General features: G+C 40.2%; 1 protein-coding gene across 1 annotated transcript in view; it reads left to right on the forward strand.

Annotated features, from left to right (window-relative positions):
- The window catches only part of LOC135217360 (ATP-dependent RNA helicase DDX54-like), a 197,739-nt gene extending 187,753 nt beyond the window's left edge, over positions 1–9,986 (forward strand). The window contains exon 16 of the mRNA XM_064253200.1: positions 9,695–9,986. Coding sequence (XP_064109270.1) covers positions 9,695–9,912 — 218 coding nt within the window. The 3' untranslated portion in view covers positions 9,913–9,986. The remainder of the gene's footprint in view (positions 1–9,694) is intronic.
- Positions 9,987–12,964: the final 2,978 nt, after the last annotated feature.

Here is a 12,964-nt window from a genome sequence, read left to right on the forward strand (position 1 = left end):
TTCTTGTGAGAGCCTCTCAGTCTGCTTCGCCATCAAAGTCAAGACAGCAACAGTGTCCCCTTCAATCTTGCCCCTAAAAGGCTGGGAGGGGCTCTATATGAACAGGCAGAGGGAGTCATTGGTAGAGTAGGCGCCTCCCCCTTTCTGTTACGACAGGTAGGGGGATGCCTGGTGGGCCATTGGGCCAAATGGCAGTTTCATGGAGGGCAGAAGTGGATAGTAAATGTCCTTTGGGTGGGTTATCAACTACCTTTCAACTTCTCCCCCTCTCTGACAGATCCCTTCTCAATCTGACTTATGATCACGGCTCTCCTAAGTACTTTGCTCTTCAGGAGGAAATGTTGAAGATGCTGGACAAGGGTATGGTGGAAGAAACTGGATCATCCTTCACTGGGGTTTTATAGTTGGATTTTCATGGTTCTGAAGGTTACAGGGGACTGGAGACCAGTGATTGACCTTTCCACACTGAATCACTTTGTAAGGAAGACAAGGTTCAGGATGGAAATGCCCTGGAGAGGTTTGACAGCAATAAGAGACGACGACTTTTTGCTGTCAAGGGAGTTCCTTCACTTCAGTCTGGGAGAGCAAGTCTTCAAGTTCAAGGTCCTTTGCTTCAGATTGACTGCGGCCCCTCAGGTGTTCACAAGGGTCTTTGCCCTTAGTCTTGACATGGGCTCATGCTCAAGGGATTCACCTGTTGAGATCCCTCGACGACTGGCTGGTCTTTACAAGCTCCAGGGAGAAACTACATCAAGACAGGCATTGCCTTCTTCAGTTTTGTTGGGAGCTAGGCAAAGTAGTAAACCTGGAGAAGTCCAACTTGGTTCCCAGCCTGAGAACTCTCTATTTGGGTATGGATAGATTCAATAGTGTCGAGGGTTTTTCCGTCGTACCAGAGGTTGGAGAAGTTCCATTCAGTGGCAGGTCCTTCTGGGGATTTTGTCTTCTCTGGAGAAGCTGGTCCCTCATGGTCTCCTTCACTTTACAGTGGAGACTGAAGGACTTTTTGGTCTCCAGCAAAGAAATTAGAAAACATAATATAGTGGACAAAGTAGGAAGATGGATAAAAGAATTTTTACAACAGAAAACAGATAGTTATTGCAAACGATGAGAAATCGGATGAAGCTAAAGTAATATCCGGTGTGCCACAAGGTACAGTGCTAGCTGCATTGCTGTTTGTTATTATGATTGCAGACATAGACAGTAATATTAAGGACTCGGTAGTGAGTAGTGTCGCTGATGACACAAGAATAAGTAGAGAAATTACTTGTGATGAAGATAGGAACACGCTACAAAGAGACTTTAACAAAGTATTTGAATGGGCAGAGGTAAATAGGCTGGTATTTAACTCTGATAAATTTGAATCAATAAAATATGGAGATAGAGAAGGAAAGCTATATGCATATAGGGGACCTAATAACGAGACAATTACAAATAAGGAAGCAGTTAACCCTCTTACGCCGATTGGACGTATTAAACGTCGAGATAAATTGTCTCCCGGGTGCCGATTGGACGTATTAAACGTCGACATAAAAAAAGTTATTTTACAAATTCGCGGAAAAATATTTATAGGCCTACTAGCCGAAAACTTTTGAATCACGCGCCTTGGGGGATGCTGGGAGCTCATGGATCAAGGCGTTGTTTTGTTTACAATCGTTACGCAGGCGTGCAAGCACTAATTTCTTTCTTATCGCACTAAAAAGTATCAGTGACACATCTCAGAAATTATTTTGTAACTTTGACATAATTTTTGCACCATTTTAAATTAACCATTACATGGAGTATTATATATGAAAATGTGCGCAATTTCATGTAGAACACAATAAAAAATACTCATGATTGTAGCTTTTATCAGTTTTGAAATATTTTCATATAAATAACGATAAGTGCCAAAATTTCAACCTTTGGTCAACTTTGACTACCGAAATGGTCAAAAAATGCAATTGTAAGCTAAAACTCTTACATTCTAGTAATATTCAATCATTTACCTTCATTTTGCAACAAATTGGACGTTTCTAGCACAATATTTCGATTTATGGTGAATTTATGAAAAAAAACTTTTTCCTTAAGTCCGCGCGGTAACACTTCCGATAAATTTTTTTGTGCAATTGTCGTAATGTTTGCACTATTTTTAATTAGCCATTACATAAAGTTTTCTATATGGAAATGTGCGCAATTTCATGCACAATACAACTAAAAACAACCCATGGTTATAGCTTTTATCAGTTTTGAAATATTTTCATATAAATAACGATAAGTGCCAAAATTTCAACCTTTGGTCAACTTTGACCCTACCGAAATGGTCGAAAAACGCAATTGTAAGCTAAAACTCTTATATTCTAGTAATATTCAATCATTTACCTTCATTTTGCAACAAATTGGAAGTCTCTAGCACAATATTTCGATTTATGGTGAATTTAAGAAATAAAAAAAAACATTTTCCTTACGTCCGCGCGGTAACTCTTCCGAAAAAAATCATAAATTTTTTCGTGCGATTGTCGTATTATTTGCACCATTTTAAATTAGCCGTTACATAAAGTTTTATATATGAAAATGTGCGCAATTTTATGTAGAATACAAACAAAAATAATTGAAGGTTGTAGCTTTTCTCATTTTCGAAATATTTGCATATAAATCACGATAAATAGAAAAAAAATCACGTTCGGTTAACTTTGACTCTACCGAAATAGTCGAAAAACGCAATTGTAAGCTAAAACTCTTACAGTCTAGTAATATTCAGTCATTTATCTTCATTTTGAAACAAATTCAAAGTCTCTAGCACAATATCTAGATTTATGGTGAATTAAAAAAAAAAAAAACTTTCCTTCCCTCCACGTGCAGATTCTCCGCAGCAAATCTCCGAAATGCGTACGTCGCATTCTCGTTATATTTGCTCCGTTTCATAGAGTTTTATATATGAAAATGTGCGCAATTTCATGTTGAATATAACTAAAAATAATTGAAGGTTGTAGCTTTTCTCATTTTTGAAATATTTGCATATAAAAAAATATATTAAAAAAATTCGACATTTGGTCAAATTGAACTCCTCCGAAATGGTCGAAAACTGCAATTGTAAGTTAAACTCTTACAGTATAGTAATATTCAATCATTTATCTTCATTTTGAAACAAATTGGAAGTCTCTAGAACAATATTTAGATTTATGGTGAATTTTTGAAAAAAACTTTTTTACGTCCGCACGTTACAAATTCATGCATCATTTTGTGATAATATTTTCTCTGTGTTGCTTTGATTGTTTTACAATGTGTTATATACCAAAATGATCGCAATTTAGTGTGCAATACAACGAAAAAAAATTAACTAGTTAGCTTTAACCGTTTTGCTCACAGCGCGATTTGAATACAATTATATAAGAAATTTTGTTTTCGCGCAATCATATATCGCATTATTTATATATGATAATGATATTTTTTTCATTTCTGATGGTTGCATACTAAACTTCGGGCAATGACAAAAAAAGGAACCGAAAATGAACTCTTAATCTTGAAAAGTAAAAGCGGTGTGATTTTTTGAAAAAAATATTTTTTCCGCTTTGGTGCTCACTTCGAGACCCCCTCGGCATACGGGAGACGATTTTTATTATAACCCTTCGGCGTAAGAGGGTTAAAGACCTTGGTGTGATGTTGAATAGTAACATGTTATGCAATGATCAAATAGCAATTATATTGGCAAAATGTAAAGCAAAAATGGGAATTTTGTTACGGCATTTCAGAACAAGAAAAGCTGAACACATGATTATGCTTTATAAAACATGATAATTCAGGCATGGAAACAGATAGAAGGAATTGCCAAAAACATCATGGAGCTAAAAATATCGGAAAGAGCAAGCAGAGGTAGATTAATAGTGCGCAAAACTATACCAGGATAAATAAGGAGAGCACACAGGACATGAATCCACTATGCACGAGCATCGACAATGCAGCGTCTATTCAATACATTGCTAGCCCATCTGAGGAATATATCAGGAGTGAGTGTAGATGTGTTTAAGAATAAGCTTGACAAATATCTAGCTGCATCCCAGACCATCCAAGATTGGAAGATGCAAAATATACCAGAAGATGCATTAGAACCCTCTGGGTGACATTAGAGGTGCCTCACATTGAGGGACCTGGGGCAACCCGAACAAGATGTAAGGTCTGTAAGGTAAGGTAAGGTAATGGAGGAGAGTCCCCTCTTGAGAGAGTTCCTCTGTCAGAAGAGGTAACAAAAGACCTTGATTGGTGGTTGGGCAACCAGAATCTCACAGTGGGAGTCCCTCTGCATTTATCCCCTCCAGGCTTTCTTCTGTTTTTGGATGCCACTAACAACGGTTGGGGTGCTCATTTTGAAGATCTCCTTCCTTGGTTGTTTGGAGTGCAGAGGACGAACTGCTTCACATCAACATTTTGGAGTTGAAAGCAGCTTTCTTAGGTCTGTTGGAGTTTTGGGAGAGGGTAGAGGGTCATGCTGTCATGCTGATGTTAAGACAGCACCACTATGGTCACCTATGTGAACAAAAGGGGTCTGGTGTCTCGTCAACTCCTTTCGATGACAGTCGAGCTGCGCCTGTGGGTGATTCACAACTCGGTGGAGTTCTCCGACAAGTGCATTCCGGGCAAGAGGAATGTGGTGGCTGACAACTTGAGTCATTGGAACCAAATCTGGGGCATGGAGTGGTCTCAGCATCAGGACGTGGCAGACAGGCTTTTTCATGTTTGGGGAAGGCTTTTGCTAGACCTCTTCACCACTCGCTTCAACCGGAAGCTGGAGGTTTACTGTTGAGTGGTACCAGATCCTCTTACTCTAGCAGAGGACACCTTGCTGCATCCTTGGGACAGTCTCAAGGTGTGCGCCTTCCTTCTGTTTTGCCTGATCCGTCAAGTTCTGAACAGAGTAAAGAGTTCTCGAAATCTCAGGATGACCTTAGTGGCACCTCTGTGGCCTCAAGTGGAGGTTCCGAACCTTCTGTCTCTTCTGTCAGAGATTCACGTTTAACCAATCAGTAGAGTCTCTGTCTCTTCACAGCTGGAGACTATCAAGTATGTCCTCCAAGTGAGAGGTTTTTCTAGAAAGGGTGTGGGCCAGATGTCCAGCTATCTCAAGAAATCTTCGTCAGCAGTTTACCAGGGGAAATGGGTAGTCTACTGTGATTGTGTCATCAATGGGGTTTCTCTCCACTCAAGAGCTTCTGTTTAGTGGATAGCAGATTTTCTGATCTTCCTCAGGGTGGAGAAAGGTCTTTCTGTTTTAGCTATCAAAGGCTACAGAGTGACCTTGGGCTTGGTTTTGCGCCTGAAAGACCTGGACATTTCATTGTGGGAAATCTTCTTGTTGTTCAGGAGTTTCAAACAGTACTGTTCTCCCAGAGAACTCAGGCCTCCTGTGTGGGATCTTTCTCTAGTCCTGAGAAGTCTCACTCGAGCTCCATTCGAGCCCCTACATTGGTCATCAGACAGAGACCTGACTCTAAAGACGGTTTTCCTGTTGGCGTTGGCTTCTTTGAAAAGAGTTGGAGTGCTTCATGGCCTGAGTTATGATGTTAAACACACCAGGGGTTGGGAGTCTGTGGCCTTCAAATTTGTTTTGGAATTCTTGGCTAAAACCCAGAATCACTTGGTGCATGATGACAGATTTGCTTCATTTTCCATTCCCTCACTGAATGACTCTGTGGACAATGATCCACAAGAGCTCTTGCTTTGCCCCATCAGAGCACTGCGATGCTATCTTAAGAGGACTTGTCACCTAAGGCCTAGATGCCATAGGCTTTTTGTTAGCACAGGCCAGTCCAGAAGGGAAGTGTTCAAGAACACAATTTCTTCTGGTTACGTGAGACAATGAAACAGGCTTACTCCTCGCATGCTAGTTCTGTCACGGAGTCTGTGCAGGCTAGAGCACATGACATCAGAGGTATAAGTTCCTCTCTGGCATTTAAGGAAAACTTGTCTGTTCATAGAATTTTGAGTGCCGGTTTATGGCTTCGTCAATCCACGTTTGCTTCCTTTTACCTGAAGTACGTTGCCGACAGGTCTTTGGGCACTATGCCTTGGGTCTGTTGGTGGCTGCCTAACAAGTTATGTAATTCACCCAGTGCCCCTGGTGGGACAGTTTGTATCTTACCTAAGATGGTTGTGTAGAAGAGAGAATGAGTGAGTTGGCTGGCCTCTTTCTTTCTCTTTTTTTTTCTTTTCTTCTTCCTATGGGCGGGTCAAAGAATAGACACGTCATATGCTGGAACTGGTCTAATACAGGTGAGTAGGGTGGTCATACTGATGGTGGTTTTGTATTGTTACAATACATTAGGCAAATCTGCTATTCAGTAGCAAGTGCTCCTCTCTTAAACAAGGGGAGTGAGGAGTAGCTTGAACCGGCAGAGTTTTCATTTGTTCCTGTCTTGGAAGGGTGGTCAGGTGGGTTAAACTCCCAGCTGGTTTAGGGTACTTGTACCTCCCTCCAAGTATAAGTCTATCCTATTAAGACCAAATTTTTGTTCTGCATATGAACAAATGACAAATTTTTAATTAATTTGTATTTTTCATAGCTAACAAACCTGAGGTCTGAACGTTTACTCCCCACCTATAGCAGCCCCTCTCTCTTTTCCTGGGTTGGGGGAAAGGCTTGACGCGTCACTGTGTTCTATGCCTGGTCGGTGACCAGCTTCCAACTCATATATGCATGAGTTGCCAGGTGCCACATATTCCTTGCTTTACAATCTTTGATTGTTTTTAACCGGTTTCCAGCTGGAGCAAGAAGATTATCTTACTGTTTAGACCTCAAATTTGTTAGCTATGAAAAATACAAATTGATTAAAAATTTGTCATTTTTTCCATGCTTTGAATGTTATCCACATCACCCCTTATGTTCATTGATTTTGGGCTTATTTCATCGAGTGCAACTGCTAAATAAGCCATATAGGGGCCAAAGAAAATTCTGAGTGACAGCCCTTCGGTAAAGAAGGTGAGAAGAACAATTGAATTTAATAAAGAAATTATAGCAAAGTTTGAAAGTGGCATATGCATGGCTGATATTGCTAGGATGTACAGGAAGTCCGTATCAATGATCTGTTCCATCCTGACAAAGAAAAAAGAAATTAAGGAAGCTGATGATGCAAAGGGGGTGACTTATTTAACAAAACAGAGATTGTCAAAGATGTTGAGTTGTTAGTTTGGATCAACGAATAACAGTGTGTCAGAGGTGCTAATTTGTGAAAGGCAAGGATGCATGCCAACCTCGCAAAGAAAATGCCTACAACGAGTGTGCTGTTAGTGAATTTAAGGCCAACATAGGCTGGTTCAACAAATTCAAAAAGCAAACGGTCATACATAGTGTTGTAAGGCATGGGGAGGCTGCAAGTTCCAACAAATATGTGGCCAAAGAATTTGATTAAGAATTTCAAGGAGTATGTAGAGGCTGAAGGATTTCTCCCATACTCAACAAGTCTTTAGTTTTAATGAAACAGGCCTCATTTGGAAAAAAAATGCTAGAGGACATACTTCACACAGGAGGAAAAGGCACTGCCAGGATTCAAGCCTTTGAAGGATAGGCAACTCTTGTTCTGTGCAAACGCCAGTGGGAATTTCAAAGTGAAACCGTTACTGGTGTATTGCTCACAAACTCCCCAAGTGTTCAAGAAAAACAGTGTTGTTAAGAATATATTGCCTGTGGTGTGGAAGGTGAACAAAAAGGCATTGGTCATGAGGCAAATTTTCATTGAATGGATCAATGAAGTGTTTGGCCCGATGGTGAAGAATCAATTGCCATTCAAGTGCCTCCTGGTAATGGACAGTGCTCCTGCTCATCCTCCAAGTTTGGAAGATCAATTGTTGGATGAGTTCCCCTTATTCAGCCTATGCACAAGCAGGTCATTTCAAACTTCGAGAAACTACTACACCAAAGCACTGTTTCAAAAGTGCTTTGAAGTGATCTTGGACACTGAATTGACCCTGAGAGATTCTAGAAGGATCACTTCATAACTTCAGTTGGTTAAGCCATATAGATAAGGCTTGGCAGGAGTGACTTCCAGGACAATAAACTCTGCTTGGAAAAAATTGTGGCCAGTGTGTGTCCCTGTATAGGATTTTGAAGGGTTTGAACCCAATAACCCCGCACCTGTTGTGGAATCCATTGTGTCTTGGGGAAGTCCATTGGCTCGGATGTGAGTGGCAATAATGGGGAAGAGTTAGTGGATGGCCACAGAGATTAGCTAACCACTGAAGAGCCGCAAGGCCTTCAGCAGTAACAGCAACAGATGATAGATGAGGAATCAGAGGGGGAGGAGGAGGAGGAAGAGATAGGGGATAATGTGCCTACTTCAGTGATTAAGGAAATATTTGCAAAGTGGAGTGATGTAAAACATTTTGTGGAGAATTATCAGTCCACAAAGATTTAAATCTGTGTTTCCACATGCATAATGGCAGTGCTTTATACCATTTTAGGCAAATCTTAAAGAGATGCGAGAAACAAATGTCTATGGACAGTTTTTGTTGTGTGGAAGGGATCCAGTGACTCTCAAGCTGGTTCTAGTGCCAGTAAAAAATGAAAGGGGAAGTAACTCTAGAAAGTGTCTGTAAAAAACGAAGAGGAGAGGTAACCCCAGAAAGGTTCTTGATACCTGAAGTCCTTATGGGGGGGATTCCCCTTGCAAACAATAACCCCTCCTCCCCATCTTCTATCTGCCAAGAAGTCTTCAGTAAAGCTAAGAGTGGTTAGATTTTTATTTATGCATTTTATTAGTCATTTACATTTGTTTCTCATTGTTTTCTGTATGTAAAACTATATTTATTCTTTCAAATAATTTTTTTAAATACTTTTGGGTGTTTGCAATGGATTATGGGAATTATTGCTTCTGATTTTATACAATTCGGACTTCGTCATATTTCCTAGAATGGATTATGTACGAAATCCAAGGCTCCACTGTAACTGGTTTTATGACGCTTCTCTAGTGATGACTGCCTGTATAGCCTTATATCACAGGTGTTATCAGTGGAGCCCTCACAGCTAATAGACTGTCTTAGTGAGCCTCACAATTTACATTCTTTAACAATTTTTTCCTTGTGTTTCAATTTAAGGGTTAATACCTTGTGCTCTGTAGCAAGTATGTTTGATTTAGCAATGCAGATGAAGAAAGAGTGTTAAGGGAAGCCCTACTATATTGCTTTTAACTATGGCATGCTTGTTAGTCAGACTATACCAACTAGCAGTTACGTATATGATTACCAAACTTGTTGACTAACATCTTCAAGTAGGATTACCATAGACCAATTCTGTACAGTGCTGTCTTATATGAACAAATAACCCAATAGAGGACTGGTCTTTAATTGCTGAAGGAGTTACATTGTCATCTAAATAAAATTTTTGTTATTTATTCATAACAAAACAGTGGGCACACTAGCAGGGCAGTGGTTTGCATCTAAGAAAGGCAATGTATTAGAAACATGAGTTTCAATTCTGTTTATTCTAGGGTGATTTATCAGTGTTAGAGTAAGAGAGGAATATTTAATTAGAAATCAGTTTATATTACCAGGGCGCACTATATGAAAAAGTTCTGTATATATCTGATAAAAAGATGTTTTTGGAGTGCCTGTCACCTTAAATTTAATGTTATTATGTAGAGTAACAATGTAATTTAGGACTTTATAAGGTAATATTTAATTATAAATTCATAATTATAATGTTTCAATGGTTACTTCTTTTTTCCAGCAATTAATATTAGGGCTCACAGCAGTGCTCATCCCTTATACAATAAACTGAAAGGACCAGCACAAAGGCGGCCACCTAGGAGAGAATTGAGAACCGAACAAGAAATTGTTAAGGAAACTGCCAGGATAGAATCAGAACGCATGAAACACAAAGTGGGTAGAGAAAGGGCTGCGGCTAAAAGGAAAGGTAAAGGAATTAAAGGTAAAAGAAGGAGATAAACAGGACAAAGGGTTTAGAGAAGAAGTATTTTGTGTTGAGACATGAGGTTGGAAACAATAAAACTTAACTTTCATATGATTTCTTATTATAATTTTCCCTTTTATAGTTGACAACTGGTTAGATTACTGGTTATGGAGGAGTTATGGGAGTTCCATTTGACGAGAGAGAGAGAGAGAGAGAGAGAGAGAGAGAGGGGGGGGGGTGTAATTGGTGGATGGATGGTTAGTGATTGAATTGGCTGTTGGTGAGTTCTGTGTTGTTACTGGTGTGGTTGGAGTTAGTTGTGATCAGAGTTCTGAGGAGTCAGAGTCTGTAGTGAGAAATCGTGAAGGACAGACGTTTGGGCAGCGGTCTTGGGAGTATTGTTGGTCATTTGTGTTGTGTTTTCAGGGAGTTAGTTGAGTTATTTGTGCTGTGTGTTTGAAGGTTGTTGTGCTTGTATGTTGGGAGGTTGATGAGCTTGAGTTTCTGTGGAGTTGTTGTTGTTGTTGTTGTTAAGGAGCTATTGTGGTTTCATGGTGTTGTGAGTGGTTGGGTGTGGGCTTGTGAGGGTGTTGGTTTGATGTTGTGGAGTCGCGTTGGTTGGTGAGCTGTTGTGGTTTCTTGGTGGTGGTGGTGGTGTTGTGGCTGTAGTCCTTGGTTGTTTGTTGTGGTTGTAGTCCTTGTTCATTTGTTGTTTTGTGTTGTGGTCCTTGGTTGTTGGTTGTTGTCGTGTTGTTGTTGAGTTGTGTGGTTGTAGTTCTTTTGTTGTTGGTTGTGTGTTGGTTTGTGGCAGTTGTTGGTGCCTCAGTGACCTCCTCCAGCAGACAGCACAGCATGGCCCTGAGTATCTGGAGTTGGGGTGAGTCCATGTGTTTGTGTTTTTTGTTCTGTGTAGTCAAGTCAATTGTCCTGCATGTGGAAAATGTGGCTGAGGTTGAGTATGGCAGCTGGATTGGTCATATTCATATGGGGGGATCTTGCCCGCTTATTTTTTGACTTGTGATCCCTCCACATTAAATTTTTGGCGCCCAAACAGGAACTGCTGGTGCGGCAGCCGCAGGACGATTGGGGTAGTAAGTTGTGTGATTGGTGGAGAAAGTGAGGATGGAAGGGTTGAATGAGATGAAGAGACTGAAGGAGGAGTTGCAGATGGCGAGAGAAGCCAAGGAAAGATTGGAAGTGGAGAATGAGAGGTTAAGGGTAGATGTGAGGATCTGAAGAGCGAGTTACAGGAAATGAAAGGAATGGTAAGGAGTGCAAAAGTGGAAAAGAAAGAAGAGGTGAAAAGAGTGGAAGAGAGGATGGTTGAGAAAATGGACGAAAAATTCAGATTAATGAAGAATGCAGTGCAGGAGATGATGAAGGGGTTCATGGGAGAGGGAGCAGTAGGAGGTAGGCCTACTGAGTCTTGTGACAGGCCAGGAGCGATTAAGAAAGTGAAAGAGCAAGTGGATGAGAGTATGAGTGATGAAAGTGATAAGGTTGTGGCAAGTGCGGGGAAGAAGAAGACACAGGATAGATAGAAATCAGAGCAGAAGGGTGAGAAGGAAGTTGAGGGTAAGAAAAGGGCTAAGGGAAAGACTAGTAAAGACTGATGAACAGGGCAAGAAGAGGACAGATGAAGGCGACCATAGAGTTGAGGATAAGGTGCAGGATGAGAGTAATTTAGATGTATTCAGAAGAGGGAAAGAAGGGTCAGGATGGAAGTAGCAAAAGTGAGAGTGAGCAGGAAGTACAAAGGCTGTGTATATGAGAGAGGTAGCCTGATGTGCACAATATGAGGGATATGGTAGTAGGGACATGGGGGACTTTTTTAAGGAATATGAGAAGTATTGTGTGGCTAAGTATGGGGATAACAAGAGTTGGGTAATTTCATGGCGGGATTTTTGTTTGAGTATGTATGGGGTAATGACGAGTGTAGGGAATGTGCCGTATGAGAGCGTGAAAGCCAGGATTGTGGAAGGGCCAAAGAGGATAAAGAGTAGCATTAGATATAGGAGAAAGCATGATTTTGAAGAGGCAAGAATGAATGTTGGTGAGTCATTGTCAATGTATGTCTGTAGGAAAAAGTTTGGGGACAAAGGGATAAACGAGGGTAAAGAGTTAGTGAGGAAGTTGTTGGCAACAGTGCATGAGAGAGTTTATGAGTTTATGAATGGAAAGAGGAAGATATGCAAGTGTGCATGGTGGAAAAAAAGAAATTTATGCAATGAGCATGGTGTAAAAAAAAGAAATTTAAACTTTTCTGTATTTTCCATAAAAAATTGAAAGTGAGTACGTATTTACAACCCTGTGGAGGGCCTCTTTTCTGAGACTTGTTAATTTTACCAAATTATACATGGTTTTTTTTTTTTAAGTAATTTTGTTTTATTTTGTTAAGTTATAATTACAGCTCACATCACAGCAGTATATTTGAGCAAGTAAATAAATAAGACATCATGGGACAGAGAGGGGCAATACATTCCCCCATCAAGTCTCAAGGCTTACTGATTGCCCTTTGCTGAGCTGCTACTACAGTTGCCATTAGTCATTTATGATCATTGAAGTGATATGAACATCTTTCCTGCTAGTTATACAGTGGACCCCCCATATTCTCAGGGGATGGGTACCACACCCACCCGCAAAGGGCTAAAATCTGCTAAATACTTAAAATCCCTCTAAAATTGCTTAGAACTGCCAATTTTGATAGTTAAAACATGAAAATTATAAACAAAATACAGTAATTTGTGAATATTTCTCAGTGAAAAATACTGTGAACTGGCAAATTTTCTGTGGGTAGAATATAGGTACAGTCCATAGAAAAATCTGTGAAGATGTGAGTTCACAAACAGGGGCCTGTCAACTGTAGATACTTATACTATGAAGATTCTCTTCCATTAAGGGTTAAAAACCTATTATACAGCTTCAAGAACAGCATATAATTCAGATTTTAGTACTGGTAGGCAGTTTATTATCGCTGATAAACTGCTTAAAGGCACTGTTAACTGGATCATAGGTACTTTTGACGTCGTAAATGCCATTTTAAGAGTGGGTCTATGGTGCTACTGTACTTCTATTCTTTCTGAATCC

Source organism: Macrobrachium nipponense, chromosome 7 (genome assembly GCF_015104395.2).
Source record: "Macrobrachium nipponense isolate FS-2020 chromosome 7, ASM1510439v2, whole genome shotgun sequence".
In the NCBI taxonomy this organism is placed as follows: domain Eukaryota; kingdom Metazoa; phylum Arthropoda; class Malacostraca; order Decapoda; family Palaemonidae; genus Macrobrachium; species Macrobrachium nipponense.